Source organism: Lepidochelys kempii, chromosome 7 (assembly GCF_965140265.1).
Source record: "Lepidochelys kempii isolate rLepKem1 chromosome 7, rLepKem1.hap2, whole genome shotgun sequence".
In the NCBI taxonomy this organism is placed as follows: domain Eukaryota; kingdom Metazoa; phylum Chordata; order Testudines; family Cheloniidae; genus Lepidochelys; species Lepidochelys kempii.
Window position 1 is genome coordinate 91,863,524 of NC_133262.1, and position 20,572 is coordinate 91,884,095.

General features: G+C 41.9%; 1 protein-coding gene across 11 annotated transcripts in view; it reads right to left on the bottom strand.

Moving 5' to 3' along the window:
- Positions 1-823: 823 nt before the first annotated feature.
- The window catches only part of SLC16A12 (solute carrier family 16 member 12), a 72,202-nt gene continuing 52,453 nt past the window's right edge, over positions 824-20,572 (bottom strand). For 8 of the 11 annotated variants that reach the window (XM_073353794.1, XM_073353792.1, XM_073353789.1 and 5 more), the window contains 6 exons: positions 20,301-20,522; positions 15,455-15,558; positions 13,057-13,200; positions 10,180-10,771; positions 8,681-8,940; positions 824-3,049 (listed from right to left, as the gene is read on the bottom strand). In XM_073353794.1, coding sequence (XP_073209895.1) covers positions 2,799-3,049; positions 8,681-8,940; positions 10,180-10,771; positions 13,057-13,200; positions 15,455-15,558; positions 20,301-20,410 — 1,461 coding nt within the window. In that variant the 5' untranslated portion in view covers positions 20,411-20,522 and the 3' untranslated portion in view covers positions 824-2,798. Of the gene's footprint in view, positions 3,050-8,680; positions 8,941-10,179; positions 10,772-13,056; positions 13,276-15,454; positions 15,559-19,302; positions 19,331-20,300; positions 20,523-20,572 lie in introns of those variants that run through there. The other 3 variants (XM_073353799.1, XM_073353800.1, XM_073353798.1) reach the window with 3 other exon arrangements.

Below are 20,572 nucleotides of genomic sequence, written 5' to 3' on the forward strand. Positions count from 1 at the left end.
TCAGGAATGCAACTCTATGCTGCAGATGTCTCTAAACTTCCAGAAACTGGGAGTGGACAACAGGGGATGGATCATTCAGTAATAATGCCCTGTTTTGTTCATTCCGGCATTGGCCACAGTCAGAAGACAGGATACTGAGCAAGATGGACCTTTGGTTGACCCAGTATGGCCATTCTTATTCAAAAATGTCTCTTTTTGCTTAAGATATGTCTGCTGTACCATACTTACAACCTGAATCCTGCCTGAAATTTATTGTTGGGCAATATTCCATTGATTTTAAACCAGAATTCCAGGTGTGATTTCCTCCATTTAATACCCATTTTAGCGGGGGGGGGGGGGGTTACACTTTTTAGTAGCCTTTCTAGCTCCTCTGCAGCAATTATAATACACTACTAAATAAACTGCAAAGAACTGAAAGAGTACAAAACTACAGGCTTCTAAAGAGAAAAGGATCATGTTAAAGCCATGGGCCAGATTCACCGGCGTGGTATGACCACTATGCATTGCACTACTGGCATAACTGGCCCATAGAGGGTCACCTTTGAAAGAGTGATCCTCAAGTGGCATAGAGTCAGCAAACTACATTCTCCCTCTGTATTATCAGAGCAGCAAGGAGAAAGGGGATGTGGTTGGGACACCCTTATGCTATATGTGGATGTCTGGCAGTGTCTTCAGCCCTGGGCCTTTTGCAGCCCGTGCCTGGGGTACCAGCCCTTTCACAGAGCTGCTGTAGTATCAGTGAAGTGCAAAGGTTACTTTTAAGCTACCTTTGCATACAACTCCCTTACCTATGCTCTGTGCAGCTAAATTGGACTTTAGCTCTTTAGCTTTATGTAACATGGTACCCATAATAAATACCTTCTCAGAACACTAACAGTGAGGTTAAATTATGCCTCAATATTTTATACTGAAATATGCATGACAAATAAATCTAGTCAACTCATGTTCTATTTATAAAAATATTTTAAAAAATATAGTTTTATGCCCCTAAAGTATGTACCGTCAGCTCCTGATGATCTCAAACAGCTTTATAGACTGTGATCACTGTCACTTTCCCTTCTCACATTTACAGGACTAGGAAATCATGAGCAACTGCTGAACACATTGACAGGTTTCAGAGTAGCAGCCGTGTTAGTCTATATCCACAAAAAGAAAAGGAGGACTTGTGGCACCTTAGAGACTAACATTATTATTATTATGCTCAAATAAATGTATTAGTCTCTAAGGTGCCACAAGTCCTCCTTTTCTTTTTCCTGAATACATTGTAGATGACAAAGAAAAATACTAGTTCAGTGGTAATGAAAATTCTTTGAGAGCTAATCAATTTGAGAACAAACAGAACACAACCTTATACAGTATCAAAACATAGAAACAACCTTCATTTCAGAGTTTAGATGTCACCTGTCTGTTACATTTTGGAAATGTAGACGTGTACCATTATCTAATAGATGAATGTATCAATAATGTACCCCACAAGCTACATTTATTCCATAGCTTTTCTGAAGCACCCAATTGTATTGGTTTTTTCCAACACAATGAGTCTGAATCAGCAGTAAATGTCAGCAGTTGTCTTCTGGCACAAACAAGCCAAAAATAACTAGGGTCAGATCCTCATCTGTTGTAAATCACGGATTCACATCCACTGAGGATCTGGCCCCTGGAGTTCTAGAGAGGAGAAGGACCTCTCTGGGTTGGGTCTGGTTTGGATTTCAGGCAATGAGAATTTGCTTTGGCTGCTTTACATTTCAGTATGCCTGGTACCATGCATAAAAACCCTGGAAGAACAAACCAAACACACTGGGCTCCAGAGCCCAGCTGGGATGGCAGTCACAGACTCCCTTCCCATCTGCTCACAAAAGGGATCAGCAACAAGGAATAATACCTGAACTGGAACTCTATCCCCTAGAAATCCAGTTTCCAGGAACCTTTGAAGTGGGAGAGAGCAAACATCTTGTAGCAGGTTTGGGAACAGAGCTGTAAGAATCGTATTTCTCATAAAGCTGAATTCTAGTTATGTTCAAAATTTAGAGGCACACTGTAAAATTAAAGCTGCTTCAGAGATACTTTGAAATAATGTTCTATATAGTCTAAAACACAACTCTCCCACAGAATTCCTTAACAATGACATTGGCATTTTCAGTGACAGTGACTTTCAAACATTTGGCAATGGCCAATAAGTTTGGAACATTTTTTTGCTGGACAGTCCACTGATAAACAAAACAGAGTGCATCATTTGAAAAGCTTATTTCATCAGCCCTGTTTTTAAAACAGTTTTCAACCTAAGTTCCGTTTTGCTTTGTGATGGTCATGTAAATCCATAGAATCATAGAATAACAGGGTTGGAAGGGACCTCAGGAGGTCATCTAGTCCAAACCCCTGCTCAAAGCAGGACCAATCCCCAGTTTTTGCTCCAGATCCCTAAATGGCCGCCTCAAGGATTGAACTCACAACCCTGGGTTTAGCAGGCCAATGCTCAACCCACTGAGCTATCCCTTCCCCCACTGATTATGATCAATTGCCTCAGTTGATTCATCCTGTTATCTCTGGAGCCAGCATTACTGACTCAGAAAATATCCTGCATATGTTAACTGAAGAACTTTCCTCATTTGTATCTAACTTTGCTTTAGAGCTGTATAAACCACAGTTTTTACCCTAATAAAATATGAGAGAAAAATCTAGTTGAAAGATGTCTTGTTTCTTTCATTGTATTGGGAAAATATATCTTCAAGAGTGTAGCATGTGCAGTCACATCTCTTTTAGCCATGACTGTGCTGCATACCAAAGCTTGATGGCACTTGTCATCTATTTGCCTCAGTGGCCAATATTTCTACATCCTTTTGGTCTAAATCTCCAGACACAGAATAAGCTGTTGCTCCATTTGTCCAGATCTGCTGTTTTGTGTCAGTATCTCTGGTAAAAGACCTCAGCTGTGTCCTTTTGATTTTCTTTGCTAGTCTAGCAAAGCACAGTAACATTGAACTGAATATCATGGAAAATCCACACAGAATGAATGATGCAGTGTAGCTGCCGGTTGTATCCACCAGCCAACCTATTGGAAAACAAATAATTGTTAAGGTATTTAATACTTTACAAACTCCTTGTACAGTACAGCATTCGTACTGCAATTCTATCACATACACCAGTGACTAAGTGACAGGCATATATAGCTGACACATCAGTTAAAATACATTTTGCCTCCAGGGAAAGAAAACAAATATCTTGCATAATGATCTCATCACACTTAGCTCAAGTTTTTAGAAGCTTTTGTTCAGAACATAACCCCATCACAAAAGGACACTGTAGTTTTCCCTACAATCCTATACAAACATCCTCTAAAAGCATTGATTTAGCTGACAGTCGGCAAATGCGCTCAGAGCCATCATGGGAGTAAATGCTATTCTGTGCATGAGTTCCCTACCCAGAAACTTTGCCTGCATTTGTGTATCACTTGAAATGTTCAATTAATATTTTTGCTGTGACAAATCAAATTAAAAAGCATCAAAAGCAGAGGTGAGTTTGAACTTGGAGTAAACAGCAAATACAAACTGAAAGACACATGCTGTACTATGTACGAAGACTGTATTATGGCTATTCAAGAAAGGTGATATGAATCGCTGATCTTCCCACATCACTCAAAATGGATATAAATCCCTTCTGTGGAATGATCAGAACAGCATTGTCCTAATCACTACTTCATTTTTCAAGCCAGAAATTTAAACTAAACTGGCAAGAATCATGGGGTTCAGATATCATGGTGATGATGATGGCTACTTAAGAACCTGAATAGAATTGAATAGACTATTGCCAGCCCACACTAAAGAAATTCAACAGTAAACCCCACTGCCTAATCCATGACACATTTCTGAAATGGATGGGTAAAGCTCTCTGGATCCTAAAGTTATAAAAGAACATCCTTTGATTAAAACTCAAGGGTTATTTAATTTCACAGCAAAAGATACATTTTTGCACTTTTTATATTGCTGAACTACATGAAACAATTAAATAACAATGTGCTGCATTATATCATTGTATGCCCCTGAATTTCAGTTTGTTTTTAGTGTGCAGAATTGACTCCATCAAAATAGGGCTTAAGTGGGACCCAAGTGGTGTGTAGGTCATGCATTGGCCCTCTGCTCAGGGCTCAAGTAGACTCAAATGCTATTTGTTTATTTTCCTTTCTCTTTTCCATCACTTAGTGCTAAGGCCCACATGAATTTTACATAGAATTTAGAAAACAACTAATCCACAGGGATCGTTTCCTCACCAACACAATGAAAACATCAGAGAGAGTTTACTTTGATCAGTCACAAGGGAAGAACACATTGGGACTGTTAATAATATTTGAAAATGTTATAAAAATACACAAACTGAAAAGCAAAGTCATACTAAGGTGTTTGCTCTTAACTACCATGGGCGGTACATACCATAGGCTGGGGAAGACTATGCCTCCCCAAACAGCCCCGCCCATGTCCTCCCTCAGGCCCCCTTCTGCTTGCCGCTAGTTGGCCCTAGCCCAGGCAGGCTGCTCCTCTTCCAGGAAGCTGGCTGTGGCTAGGGCAGCCAACCTGTGGCCAGGATTCGGGGGTGGCTGGGGCCACCCAGCTTGGGGGGACCCCCAGCTCTGGGGCTGCACTGCCCGGCGCTCCAGGGCTGGGGGTGCTTGTCAGTGCTCCGGGCAGAGGGGGAGCACATGCTACCCACCCAGCGCTCTGGAGCTGGAGGCGCTCAGGCAGCCGGGGCTTGCAGGGGAGGTTCTGGGCTTCGGCAGGGGTAGGACAGGTGGGGTCTCAGACAGAACGGGTGGGCTGGGCCAGGGGCTAGCCTCCCTGAACCCATGGCTCACCCACCGCCCATGTTAACTACTAATCTCCCCTATTCTCTTCTGGCTTTGTTACCTCCTTACCAATATTGGAGGAGGACTTTTGTTTTTAATATGGGCCAGATGCTCTCATCTGCTCCAAGTGTTTTCTTTTCTCACCAAAATTTGTCATGGGCATCTGTATGGTGGGAGGATCCCGGAGCTTGGGCTGCAGCCTGAGTCTAAACATCTACAGAGCAATTAAATAGTCCCTTAGTCTGAGCCCCACAAGCCCAAATCAGCTGGCATGTGTAGAGGGCTATGTTGCCAGGGCTGAGAAGGGGATGCACCCTGCATGGATGCCCTGACCTCCCCAGGATTCATATCAGGATTGTCTGTGGCTCTTCATGCCATTTGGGTGAATGTGATCATGAAATGATGGATTACATGATTCTAAGGAAAGGAAGGAGGGAGAGCAGCAGAATAAGGACAATGGACTTCACAAAAGCAGACTTTAACAAACTCAGAGAACTGATAGGTAAGGTCCCATGGGAAGAAAATCTAAGAAGAAAAGGAGTTCAGGAAATCTGGCAGTTTCTCAAAGAATTAATATTAAAGGCACAATAGCTAACTATCCCAATGCAAAGGAAAGACAGCAAGAGGCCAATATGGTTCTAACAGGAGCTCTTCAGTGACCTGAATATCAACTAGGTATCCTACTAAAAGTGGAAACATAGACAACTTGCTAAGGAGGGATACAAAAGAATAGCAAAGGCATATAGGGACTATATCAGAAAAGCTAAGGCACAAAATGAGTTACATCTAGCGAGGGACATAAAAGGCAATAGAAAGAGGTTCTATAATATATTAGGAACAAGAAAAAGATGAATGAAAGTGTAGGTTCTCTACTTAATGGGGAAGGTGAGCTAATAATAGATGACTTCAAGAAGGCTGATATGTTTAATGCCTATCTTGCTTCAATCTTCAATAAAAAGGCAAACTGTGACCAGATACTTACCACAATAAATATTAACAAACAGGTGGAAGGAACACAAAGCAAAACAGGAAAAGATCAGGTTAAAGAAGATTTAGATTTAAATTTGGCTAAATGTAAACGAATACATCTAGGAACAAAGAAGTTAGGCCATACTTACACGATGGGGGAGTCTATCCTGGGAAACTGTGACTCTGAAAAAAAATTAGGGCTCATGGTAGATAATCAGCTGAACACGAACTCCCTGAGTGACGTTGTAACCAAAAGAGCTAATGCAATCCTTGGATGCAGAAACAGACGAATCTCGAGTAGTAGTGAAGAGGTTTTTTTACCTCTGTATTTGGCACTGGTGTGACCACAGCTGAAATATTGTGTCCAATTCTGGTGTCCACAATTCAAGAAAGATATTGATAAATTGGAGAGGGATCAGAGAAGAGCCATGAGAACGATTAACAGATTAGAAAACTTGCTTTATAGAGACAGATTCAAGAAGCTCTATCTATTTAGTTTAACAAAGAGAAGGTTAAGGGTTGACTTGATTACAGTTTACAAGTATCAGAGTAGCAGCCGTGTTAGTCTGTATTCGCAAAAAGAAAAGGAGTACTAGTGGCACCTTAGAGACTAACCAATTTATTTGAGCATAAGCTTTCGTGAGCTACAGCTCACTTCATCAGAATGCATCCGATGAAGTGAGCTGTAGCTCAGGAAAGCTTATGCTCAAATAAATTGGTTAGTCTCTAAGGTGCCACTAGTACTCCTTTTCAGTTTACAAGTACTTACACATGGAAAAAAAATTTGATAATGGGTTCTTCAATCCAAGAGAAAAAAATATAACAGGATCCAATGGCTGGAAGCTGACATTAGACATAATCAGACAGGAAATAATTTTTTTATGGTAAGGGTAATTAATCATTGGAACAATTTATTAAGTGTTGTGGCAGATTCTCCACCACTGGCAATTTTAAAATCAAGATTGGATGTTTTTTCTAAAAGATATGGTCTAGGAATTATTTTGGGGAAATTCTATGGTTTGTGTTATACAGGAAGTCAGACTAGATAATTATAATGATCCCTTCTGGCCTTGGAATCTATGAATCTAGATAAATTAGATATATTCAAGTTAGCAGGGCCTGATGAAATTCATCCTAGGGTACTTAAGGAACCATCTGAAACAACCTCAGAACTATTAGCAATTACCTTTGAGAACTCATGGAGAATGGGTGAGGTCACAGAAGACTGGAGAAGCGCAAACATAGTACCTATCTTTTAAAAAGGGGAACAAAGAGGACCTGGGAATTATAGGTACCCAGAAATACACTAGAACAAATTATAAAACAATCAATTTGGAAGCACCTAGGAGATAACAGGATTATAAGGAATAGCCAACATGAATTTGTCAAGAATAAATCATGCCAAATCAATCTAATTTCCTTCTTTGACGGGGCTAATGGCCTAGTGGATGGGGGGAAGCTGTAGGTGTGATATATGTTGATTTTAGCACGGCTTTTGACATAGTCCCACATGACATTCTCATAAGCACACTAGGGATATGTGGTCTAGATTAAATTACTATAAAGTGGGTGCAAAACTGGTTGAAAGACAGTAATCAAAGAGTAGTTATAAATGGTTCTTGTCAAACTAGTGGGGTCCTTGTCCTGTGTCCAATACTATTAAATATTTTCATTAATGACATGGATAATACAGTGGAGAGTATGCTTATAAAATTTGCAGATGACACCAAGCTGGAAGGGGCTGCAATCAAGGACAGGACTAGAATTTGAAACTACTTTAATAAATTGGAGAATTGGTCTGATTTCAACAAGATTAAACTCAATAAAGACAAGTGCAAAGTACTACACTTAAGAAGGCAAAATCAAAGGCACAGGTACAAAATAGGGAATAACTAGGTAGGCACTAATACTGCTGGAAAAGGATTTGAGGGTTACAGTGGATGACAAATTGAATAAGAGTGAACAATGTTTTGCATTTGTGAAAAAGGCTAATATGATCCTGGGGTGTATTAACAGGAATGTTGTATGTAAGACATAGGAGTTAAATGTCCTGCTCTATTGAGCACTGGTAAGCCCTCAGCTGGAGTACTGTGTCCAGCCGGGTGCCACACTTTAAGAAAGATGTGGAGAAATTGGAGTAAGTCCAGAGGTGAGCAACAAAAATGATAAAAGTTTTAAAAAATTAGACCTGCGAGGAAAGGTTAAAAAAACTGGGCATGTTTAGTTTTGAAGGGAAAAAAAAGATGGGGGGGTGGTTCTGATACCAGTCCTCAAATATGTTAAGGGCCTTTATAAAGAGGCCAGTGATCAATTGCTCTCCATGTCCTCTGAGGGTAGGACCAAAAGTAATGGGCTTAATCTGCAGCAAGGGAGATTTAGGTTAGAGATTAGGAAAACATTTCTAACTATATGTATAGATAAGCACTGGAAAAGGCTTCCAAGGGAGGCTGTGGAATAATCCTCATGATTGGAGGTTTTAAGAACAGGTTGGTCAAACACCTGTCAGGGATGATCTAGGTTTATATGGTCCTCAGCACAGGGGGCTGGACTAGATGACTTTGGGAGGTCCCTTCCAACCCTACATTTCTATGATTTTAGGCTGTTTTATTTTCATCCTTTAATGTGTTTTTCCACAAAAGTGAGTAATTTTGATGGCTAGAAGTTAGAGATGGGCAACATTTTCCAGAACTTGATTTTTCAATGACATTTTCCGTCAGTGTTTGAAATTTCTATGAAATATATAGAACAAAATTTCTGCACAAAATTACTTCCCATGTCTGACCAGCTCTAGATAAATAATAAATCATTCTGCTTTCGTCAGACGGTAAAGCTGGAGTAACAGTATGAACAGGACAGTAGAGTCATCTGTGAACTGACCTGCAACAGGTGGACTCACTAGATAAGGGAGTGCATGAAGAAAATAAACTACTCCTAGGGCTGATGATAAGGAAGCAGTTCCCACTACATCTGCTGTCACGACAGGGATCATTGTAACGTAGGCTCCATCAAAATACCCAAAGGTAAATGAGAATGGCACAAGCATGGGGAAACTTTGGAGAACGGGAAGGAAGAGACAACAGAGGCCATCCATTCCCACAGCAAAGAGGTAGCAAAAATAGCGGTACTTCTTCAGACACCTGTGGATTTTAAAAAGAGGAAGGATAAGTCAATCATGTGTACTTCCTCTTTGTTTCTGTTCACTTCCAGACCTATTAGTTTACCATATACAATTAACATACGGTTGTGGCCTGGGATATTCTCTGTTTTAACCTGTTCCCTGTCTTTTCTATGCTGCACAGTTTTAATGTCCAGCTTCACAAACAGCTTTCCAAGTGCAAAACCCAGCCAGTGGTGGCTCTAACACTGTGCTGGACTGACAAACCTGGAGAGTGAAGTTCTCTATCTATCCATAAAACACACATTAGGGACAGCAGTGCAAGCTTCCCTATGCTATGAATGTGCCTCAGTTTTCTTGGGGACCACCCTTGATGGGGTGAGGGTAGTTCAACCTCCAGGCCCATTCAACCCTTGGTCTTGGTTTTAAAACTTTGTCTGAATAACGTATACTCTTCTGTATTTATATCTAAGCTCACTATAACTGTTCCTAATATTTTGCCGAAATAAGACAAATGATCTTATTCCCTCTTCTCACTTTTACTGGTATAAATCAGGACTGATGCAATGGAATTAAAAGTGGTGTAAGTGAGAGAAGAATCAAAGCCACAATTCGCATTGACTCAAATATCCAATGCACTGAATGAGTATGACAACTGAAAGAATAAGTATGTCGACCTTTAGAATAGCCTACTGCCACACTCACTTGATCTTCATCACCAGTGTTATAGAGATTGCATACAACAAAATGTCACAATGGAGTAAAGGTAGCAAAACACGGCTAAGCACTAAAACGTCCGGAAATGCAGAAGTTAGAAATCACATACAACCTTAATTTTGCCATTTTGTGTTTATGCATTACAATACAGTGCAAGATCCTTCATCCCTTTTTTGCCACGACAGCAGCACAAATGAGACAGAAAGGCAGAAGTAGTAGACTCACATCCTCTACTGATCAGGTACAAAGGGTAAAGCTTAATATACACTGAACAGTGAGTTACATTTACACTACAGACAATGGCAACTTTGGGCAAATGTTATTCCTTTCTAAAAATGAAAATTAAAAGTATAAGTTAACTCAAAGATGAAAACTAAGGTAAAAAATTAGCATTTCTGAAAGTGATATAAATACCATAAATTGAGCTCATCTATTGGAAAAACACTACAAGCCATTGTAATGTCCTCAAAATGTACATTAGCAAGCATTACACCTGGCTATCCCACATGCAAAGGCTTATAACTAGTTTGTGGTCTGTCATTACCTTCTGTCTGTCAACCATCCAAAGGTGATATTACCAACGATATCGATGACACCAAGTATGGACATAAGGAAGGCAGCCTGCTGATGATTCACACCAACGCTCAAAGCATAAGGCACTAGGTAGACAAAAAGAGGGCTACAGCCATATGCCATAAATAAAACAGACACTGCTAGCATCATGAAGTCTGGCATCAGTAAGAAGTTGTATTCTTGCCAGGAGCAGCAGCACAGACATTCATGGGACCATGGTTTGATTAAAGGTGAACAGATGGACAATTGCTTTAAATCTTGCTTCTGTGCTTCTGAGACATACTCCTGTTCAAGAAACTCAGGAGGGTGTTTATGGTCCTCCTTAAGAGTAATAGGCCTCATCAGGGCACCACAGACACAGAGATTTAAAACAAAACCGCCCAGGATGAGTAAGGCTCCACGCCAAGAAAATTGTTCAATCAAGAGTTGGACCACAGGGGCCAGAATGAAGGTACCGATTCCACTCCCTGACATGGCTATCCCATAAGCCAGTGCTTTCTTTTTGTTGAAATATTTTCCCACCATTGCTATGGCTGGAGAATAACAAAGTGCAAATCCAAGTCCTAGGGAAAAAAGCAGAATGAAGGTTGTTTAATACTGAATACAAGTAACAGGATACATTAAATTAAACCAAGTAACCTACTCCGATCAGCAGGAATAATCAAGAGGCCCTTTGTGGATTATCACATTTTGCAATTCAGTGAATATGGGATAAAAACATGAAGAAAAAAACAGGGATATGAGTCAAACAAATATCGTTGAACCTCACTAATCTGTACTAATGCAGAGGCTCAGTGAGGATTGACGAGCTTTGTGTATGAACATGTACTCAGATTAGATAGGAGCACAGCATCATTGGCCAGTTATTAGTAGTCTGGCCCTGTACCCAGTCATCACTGAGTGCCAGGGAACGGAGGGAGCTCCCATTTAGATAGCGGGATCATTGCATCAGGCACATTGGTCCTAAGATCATTGCTCAGTGTTACACTCAGCTACAAACCCAAATATCTATTTTCAGGGCAGATTTGTGTGTTTGCAGATCTCTGAATGGTGGCATAGAGAATTTCTCTCTACTGTAAAATGTTCTACGGGAAACTTTCTTTGACAAAGACGAAGAAATTCTGCATTTGAACTGGCCGGAGCGCTGCGCATTTTAAATCCCCTGGGAAAGTCCTTATTCAAGGTGCTGTGACCACTTTCAGAACCGAGGTTAAAAAGGCTCGGAACAAGATGCCTTTCCTATTTAGTAGATTAATTAGATTCATCTAGACAGGGAACAATTTCATGGATTTTGCTACAGAGCTTCAAGGACTGATGCAGAAGAATCAGACATTAGCATCAGTGCTGGCATTTGATTTCTGAATCAGACACAGAAATTTATTCCAGGCTGGCATTTTGAAATAAATTGCACCCTCAGTTACACAGGTACCTCTCCCATTGCCTTTGGCAGAAAGCACTAGCTTGGGAGAGTCTCAGAATGTAGCCGGCTATCAGTGTTGGCCTGAAACACTCCATCCTGCTAACAGGTGCTGACTCTGCTGGGAGAGGGCTGAATGGATTAAATTGACACACTGAGACCAGCAGCTTGTTACCTCACCCAGACAAAAAAGAGATGAAGAGTATCTAGCGTGTCTTGAGGCAGGACCTGTGGCTTTTGGGGGGAAGGTTTAAATTGAACTTTATGTTCTCTTATTGTTTATTTCTTTGTGAACAAAGCCAAACCCCAGGAAGGGCAGTGAATTTTGACACTACAAAGCTAGTGTTGTTCTCAACTGCCCTCTAGATTACAGGTCAGCTCGCTGCATCAGGACTACCAGCCTTTTACTATTAGTTCATTTCTTCCCTACTTACTCCCTGCAAACTAAATTCACTGCTTGGGAAATGGACTGTCTACAACTTAATGTACAATGCTTCATTGCTTCTCTTCCTCAATATTCATAACAGCTGTCATAAAGGAAGCCTCAGGGGCAGTAGCAGGGTATGTGACATGGTGCTGTGTGTTACAAGGGACCTTTTTATTTGTTACAAACACATTGGACAAAGATTAACATTGTAATGCAGGAGCAACACACACTGTAACAAGGAATTTTTTTTTCTTAGCAAATAAGCTGTTGGCAGCACACAAAGTATAGTAATTCTACCAACTTGCTACTCAACGGCAGGGGACCAAGTACAAGGCTTATATCACCGTGGCTACCGTGGCAGTTTTAATGAGGCAGGAATTTCAGTATAACTATTGCAACCTCTCCCTCTTTTTAGTGTACAAGCAACTATAAAAAAACAGGACAGACTGAGAGTATTCTTTTAACACAGTGGCTGAATTCAAAGGGAGGATGCATTAGGATAATGCATTCAACAGAGGATTTGTGCTTATAAACTGAATGTAGAGCAGGCAGAAATAAGCCATGCAATGGTGACTTAAGAAACCGATACAATGACTCTCTCAAAGCTTTGTGTGTCTTGACCAATAATTTATATTACAACAAAACTCCAAAAGCATTAAACCAAAAGGAACCCTGTCAGCCAGTAACCTACCAACAAACAATCCTCTTTCCCATCCTCTTATCATCTGGGAAGTTTACCCTCAGCCACACAACTGTTGAACAGATGACTTTTGCTGTTTGCTAGGCAGGTCACCAAAACTGGGGCTATTTCAGATCAGGAGCCAATACCAGGGGCCTGGAGCCCTCCCACATAATGCTCTGCAAGCAGGTTATTCTTTCATAACAAGGGGGTTCCAGCTTGAGAGCCTCTGCTGACTGCAGCTGGGCAGTGTCATTGGGACAGTGGTGGTCCCTCTAATAATGTTAAGGTAATGGCTGGGGCAAACATCATGAACCCCTCCTACCTGTAAGCACTCCTAATGAAAAGTAGAGGTGTTCCAGGCTTGTGGCAAATGAACTCAGGATCAGTCCAGCAGATGCAAGCAGTCCTCCGAGCATGATGCCCACTTGACATGATAGATGGTTACTGATAAAACTTCCAAGTGGGGCTTCAAAAATAATGAATGCAGATAGTGAATGAATTCAGTGTGCATTCACATGCACTTCATCACCGGAGTCAAGGCCTGGGAACAAAATTCAGCACCAAGACCAGACAAACAAGAGAAAAACACTGATCTGCTGCTGCAGCTAATTGAAGTGACATTTCAGATTCACATACATCATGTCATGGTGTCTGTGGCCTCCTCAAAAACCCTTTCAAAATGGTTGTTTTCTATTTTCCATAAAATCAGGTCAACGGCTATTTTAAATCAGGCAATACCATTATAAGACAAAGCTGTTATTCAATTAATGGGGTCAAAGGAGGCAAAGCCAATGACCAGCTTAGGAGCATTTTGTTCATTACCCTATCATTACAGCAGCAATAAACCTGCTACCTCTGGAATTTGTCCTGCTACTCTATGAAAAGATGCCCCTTCTGCCTCATCAATGAAGAGCTTAGAACCTATAAAGCGCAGAAATGATCTCCTTCTCTGGTAGGAATAGGCTGACCCACCAATATTAAAAGTTAAAATCCCTGCCCACACAAAGAGCAGTGTGGAGTGCCAAAGTCCAGTTTCACCCACGGGAAATACAAATCCTAGAAACCTTTGGGCTCTTCTCTCTGCCTTCTTAAAATTCCCTTAGAGTTTCAGGCGGCAAACTTTGTCCTCACATCTTTGCCTATAAGATGTGGCATGGTTGGTGCTGAGGTGACGGCAACATTTTAGGCCCCAATCCTGGAATGCAATGAATATGGGCAGACCACTCTACCTGCAGTATGACATGTGCAGGATCAGACCCTAAGTTTCCACAGTACTTTGCAGACCGTTAAATGATATCCATGAGAAGTTAAGTATAACTCCAGAACAGAACAGGTGTCCTAGGGCAGTGGTTTTCAAACTTGTTTTCTGGCGACCCAGCTGAAGAAAATTGTTGATGTCCATGACCCAATGGAGCTGGGGATGAGGGGTTTGGGGTGTGAGAGGGGCTCAGGGCTGGGACAGAGGGTTAGGGTGATGGGGTGAGGGATGTGGGGTGGGGCCGGAAATGAGGGGTTCAGGGTGTGGGAGGGGGCTCTGGGCTGGGGCAGGGGGTTGGGGCGCTGGAGGGGGTCAGGGCTATGGGTGCAGGCTCTGGAGTGGGGCCAGAGATGAGGAGTTTGGGGTGCAGGAGGGGGTCAGGGTTCTGGGCTGGGGGTGCAGGCTTTGGGGTTGAGCCAGGGATGAGGGTTTTGGGGTGCAGGAGGGGGCTCTGGGTTTGAGGGAGGGGCTGAGAGCTGGGGCGGGGATTGGAGCGTGGGGTTGGGGTGTGGGCTTACCTCCGGCAGCTCCCAGTCAGCAGCAGAGCTGGGTTCAGAGACAGGCTTCCTGCCTGTCCTAGCACCGCGGACTGTGCTGCGCCCCGGAAGTGGCCAGCAGCAGGTCCGGTTCCTAGGTGGAGGTAAGCAAGCGGCTCCGTGCGGCTCTTGCCCGCAGGCACCGTCCCCCCCACCCCAACCCCCATTGAGTGCAGAGCCAGTGCTCAGGGCGAAGGCAGTGCATGGAGCTCTGTGGTCCCGCCACGTAGGAGCCGGACCTGCTGCTGGCTGCTTCCAGGACACAGTGCAGTGTCGGAACAGATAGGAACTAGCCTGCCTTAGCCAGGCAGCACCACCCATGTGACTTTGAATGGCCCAGCTGGTGGTGCAGACCAGAGCCGCTGCGACCCAGTGCCTTCAATTCTGCGACCCAGTACTGGGTCACAACCCACAGTTTGAAACCACTGTTCTAGAGGATGTTTCATAAAGAAAACACAAAGGACATTTGCTCACAAAAAAGTTCAGTGAAGGGATGCGATGGTTGGACTTGAACCAAAGGAACTAGGAAACACACAGTCAAGTCTGAAATATAATTGCAATATAGTAGGCAAAACAAGTCCCAGTGGAATTCCTCTTAAATCGTGACCCTTCCCATTAGGTTTTTTTCGCTAAAACATTTCTTAAAACACACATCACGTGACAATAAAATGCTCTGTTTCTTTTCAGTATCAGACAAAATTGTACAAAAAAAGCCCCCTTCTTGCCAAACTGTGCTGCAGGACACAGCTTGGACATACTATACCCATTTGGCTACAAAGCCAGGATGTGCTGGACAAAAGTCATTAGCCAGCCTGAAGCCAGAAATTTTCCACATTGGCTCAGATGACTTGTGAATACACTAATATCAGGTATCCCACAGGACTAAAGAACAAACCAGTTTATTACTCAGAGAGCGCAATACCCACCACACAGCATCGTGGCACAGTCTGTAATGGAATGGATCCAAGCTGTTCGGGCATAATCCTGAGCAAAGTATGTCTGGAACTCCACAAAGAAAATTGAGATACATCTAGAAAAGAAAACATGAACACTGATCTGTTAAATTCAGGGATAAAGGGCATCTGGTTTGGTCTGTTCCAAATCCTATGAAAGTCAATGCAAAGATTCCTGTTGACTTCCAAGGGAAATGAATTGGGTCATTAAACATCTGCAAAATGGAGACCGAAATGAGAGACTATCTGGATGCACAGGAAATAATGACAAATGACAATGTGGCACATGGGATGGATAGTTCCTACAGTAGTGCATGTGCCTGGCTTATATCTATCTAATTGAATCAGAGAAGAACAAATGAGACAATGACAAATGAGACACAGGATGGTCACCAAGTATGACCCTAGTAGTGGGATTAGACAGATCAGTTTAATCCAGCAAGGACCAGGAAGACATTTCCTTCCACAAGGACAGCCAATCTTTAAAAGAGCAGACAATTATCTTGCCTTTTTTTATTTTAACCTCCCATAAACTATTTTCCTATTCCTACATTGTTGTTACTCTCTTCAAGGACTAATATATATTAGTCAGATGACTTCTGGACCATCAGAAATCACTTAGGGCACAAAGAAGGCCCTGTCATTCCTGTCTATCATGCTATTTGCCAGAGTGGCTTTCACTTTTTCACTAGGATAGGTTGTTGGCCTACCATTCAACCTGTGATACTTCCCATGGACATCCAGAGCCATGAGGCACCTCGCTATCATCAGCCCTTAGCATGAGGAAGCCTTGTCTGTGTCTGCCATATGTCAGCTCCCTGGCTGCACCAGCCACAGGCAACACAAGAACTCCCTTATGCAGGCCCTGCTCTCTCTACAAATTAGCGATAGGCACATTCCAACCCCCAAGCATCTCCCTGGAATGTTCAGCCCCTGGTCCACCAGACAGTTGCAGTATTCACAGAATTGCTGCTTCCACAGAAGCAGTACACCCCAAATTACCAATTACATCTCCGATCTTAACACACAGCACTTAGGTATGTTTATAGTGAAAACAGTAAAAGTTAATTTAATAAAATATAGAGGTTCAAGTGATAACAAGAAGTAGTATTGGAAACAAATGGTTACATATAAATTAAAACCATAGCATGCATTCTAGAACTTAGAGTTATTTTCATATCTTAGAGTAATACTTATCCAAAATCCTTCCCGTGTATTAAATGAGGCTTGGCTGTGATCTTCCATTCATCAGACGAGTCATGCTGGCAGCTTGTCTCCTCAGTGAAAGATCCAGGGTGTCTGTTTGCATTCCCAGATAGATCAGAATAATTCTTTGTCCATATTTATAAACAGGATACCATCTGCTGTATACTACTTTATTGTAGACTTTGCAATTTCTTAATCAGCATCTGGCTCAGTATGCAAATAGGCCTCCGTTGAGACACACACAAAACATAACAACCAGGCAGGGAAATAAGCGTCTGTTACCTGCTTCCTGAAAGGAAGCCATCCAAGACATGTCGCCTCCTGGTTATCTGCCTTAAGAATCTCATTTTCGGTATAAACATATAACTCCTTAAACATGATCTGTGCATACATTTTGCAGTGATTATGGTGGACCAGTGGGCTACTGGCTCTCAGTAAAAACTTCATATGCCAACCTTTACTGAATTATTAGGCATATATTTGACCTGGCAATCCCTGTAAAACTCTATGCACCTCTTGTGCTCTCAGTCAGTTGGCACCAAGACATTTCTCAAGGATGGGATGTTGGCTTGTCATTCTCCTCTGCAACCTGGAGGACCTAGGGATTGCTTTTCTGTCTGGCCCCTATTCTTTGACCTATCCAGCTTGGGTGGCTCCGCCAGAAGTTAAAACTTCTGCTGACATAGTTCTCAGGGTCATTGGAATGCAGAGGCTTTCCCACCACATCAAGGATACTCTTCTCCTTCCCTGGGGACCGCACCTGAATGTGGTGGGAATGTTTGCATATGACCCTGAGAGCTATGCTAGAGGGAGCTTTAACTCCTGGCAAGGCCACCCAAGCAGGATAGGTAGGGAGGGACCAGATGAAAAGTAGTCTACTGGTCCTCCAGGCGGGAGATTGGGGGTGGTGGGAAGAAGGGGCTGAGCAATAAGCCAACAAACTAGCCTCGTAAAAAAGTGAAGTGATAGAAACACAACAAGATAGCCACTCCAGCAAACAACATGATAGACAGGGATGGCAGAACCTTCCCTATGCCCTAACTGACTTCTGATGGCACAAGAAGGATTCAAATTCATGTTTACAGAGACATATAGATATACAGATGCACACAAAATGCCATTCGGTTACGTAAATTTTGGAACAAACTCACAGTAATCAAGGAATCCTGTGCCCATATGCCTGCAGACAGCAGCATACACTGTAACTAAACAAAGGATCCAGAATGCTGACTGATTTAACAGCATAGACTCTGAATGGCTCTTTACATACAGAGACTGATTCTGAGACCAGCCCTCCCTTTTTGTGGCTGCAAATACTCACGGATGCATTGTGAACACAAAGACAGTAGGCCATCTGTTTAAAATCTGCCAATAAGGTAGAATGTTGAAGTACAAGTAGTAAGCAAATCTTTCCTCCCACACACACACACAGACACACACCCTGTCTATACTGATGCCAATTAATGTTAGACTTATTAGTATTATTTATTTAGGTATCTCCTACTGCAAATCAAATACCACAACCCCTGCTCTGACAAGCTAATGAAGTATGGCATCAATGAGACTCATGTGCATAAAGTTAAGTGTGTGCATGACTGTCTGCAGGATTAGGCCTAGGGTCTGACCCCGCAATGAGTTCAGTGTGGATACACCCAATGCCCCACTGATTTCATTAACCCGAGTTGCAATAGAATATATACAAAAAGAACTAGGAGTACTTGTGGCAACTTAGAGACTAACCAATTTATTTGAGCATAAGCTTTCATGAGCTACAGCTCACTGCATCCGATGAAGTGAGCTGTAGCTCACAAAAGCTTATGCTCAAATAAATTTGTTAGTCTGTAAGGTGCCACAAGTACTCCTCGTTCTTTTTGCGAATACAGACTAACACGGCTGCTACTCTGAAACCAAGAATATATACAGACATTCTTCTTCTTTCCTGAATCCACAACATCAAAGTGCAGGGTGTGTCTGTCATCTTTCCATATCACATGAATGAACAAAATTGACCTTTAGGATAAAATGCATTTATGTACTATTGGAAGTATGTTACTAAGGAAAAATAATAAGAGTTTTGTTCGAATGAAAGCATCAGTAAGGATGAGGGGCACAGTGTAATTCTCAAATATAGTCTGGTAAAGTAGCCCCTTTCATCAGGTCTTCTGTCTGTATCTATGTCTGATCTCAAATGCACCATGGAATTCCACGGTCTCCTTTACTGTTCATGTGGCATCATACCACTATTTAGTGGTGTTTTATGATACCTGAAAATAAAATATCCACACACCCAATATCTGATTGAGAAATAGGAATATTTCAAGTTTGCTAAATAAGCAAGGGGTTATTGGGTGGTCTTCCTGCTCTGTCTCCAATCAATCAACTGTCTCTCAGTTCAAAGCCAAATTTCAGATGCATCTGTTCTAGAAAATATAGCATCAATTAGATCAGTTCTATAATACAAATCAATGTATTTCACATGCAAAAAAGCAAACATTATGGGGACAAAACTGCCTTTAGAAAAACTTGTAGTGTTAGTATCTAGTTCATGTAGCTGTAGTAATATGGTAGCACTAGATCAACATTTACATGGTTATAGACAAGTGTTTGAGACTTACCACACAATTCCTTCATCAGATCTGGCAGCTTCATTTAAAAAGAAATACATTATGTAGGTAAGAAGAGTTGTAATTGTATCGTGTTGCCAGTTCAAATGAGACCCTTGTCTCCAATGCCCCTCACATACTGTGCTGCCTGTCTCTGATATCCCTCATACAGTTTACATGTTCATATCAACATAGACCATCCTCTCATCTATAGTAAAAATAAAACACAGCAACACTAGCAGAAGGAACCTTCTTGTCCCCAAATGTATAGATGCGCGTTTCAAAGTATGTTAGCCTATTTTCTCTCCTTCTATTTTTGAGGAATACAGCAACAAATAGTCCCTGCATAGTTAGGATACTTGAGGTACACATAGCGAAGGGCCTCTTTAGGTCACAGCTCTCATGCAGGGTGGCACCTGAAATACTTGTAGAGAGCAAAGAGATTACACTACAGGTCGATCAGATATACCCAAGAGTCAAACAAATCCACAGGAACTGTCCAAAACAAATCACAGGAAGGTCAGAGAGGGACACAGGGCCTGGAAAGACCCTGACTGCCTCCTCTAGTCCCCACTGAACAACTACAGCATGAAGTAACTCTGAGAGTGCAGAACTGTAAGGGTGCTGATAGGAGTTCTTGGACAGGGCATAACAGCTTTCATCGGGGACTAAGCAGGACTAATATTGGAGGAATCTTAATCTTTTAGCTGTCCCAGCCCCATACAAATTTCAGAAGGCCTTCAAAAACAAAACAGGTTAGAAGAATAGTAAAAATTCCAGACAGAATTGATTCCTTTAACTTCAACTATTAGCCATTACAAAGGATCTTTCTTATTTTTCTCTTTATAAGAAAGAAAGAAAGAAAGAAAGAAAGAAAGAAAGAAAGAAAGAAAGAAAGAAAGAAAGAAAGAAAGAAAGAAAGAAAGAAAGAAAGAAAGAAAGAAAGAAAGAAAGAAAGAAAGAAAGAAAGAAAGATTGCAAACAGTCAACCTGACAAGAAGCTATTTTACCTTGTTACAGCCCTAGTGCAGATAGTAACGAGGAAGCAGCCAACAACAATCATCCATCCCCAGCCTCCGTCGGGAGGAGAGGAGAGCAGAACTTTCTTTGGTGTTGCCATAGCTGTGATAGTGATTCTTTTTTCTTCTTTCCAGAGTCACTGTCAGGGACTGACTCCAGCGGACACACAGAGCCTGCATGGAATGTTACCTGGTACAAGGATTATTTGCCATCTGAAACAGAAAAACAGCAGGGAGAGAATCAGACTAAGTCACCCTTCACA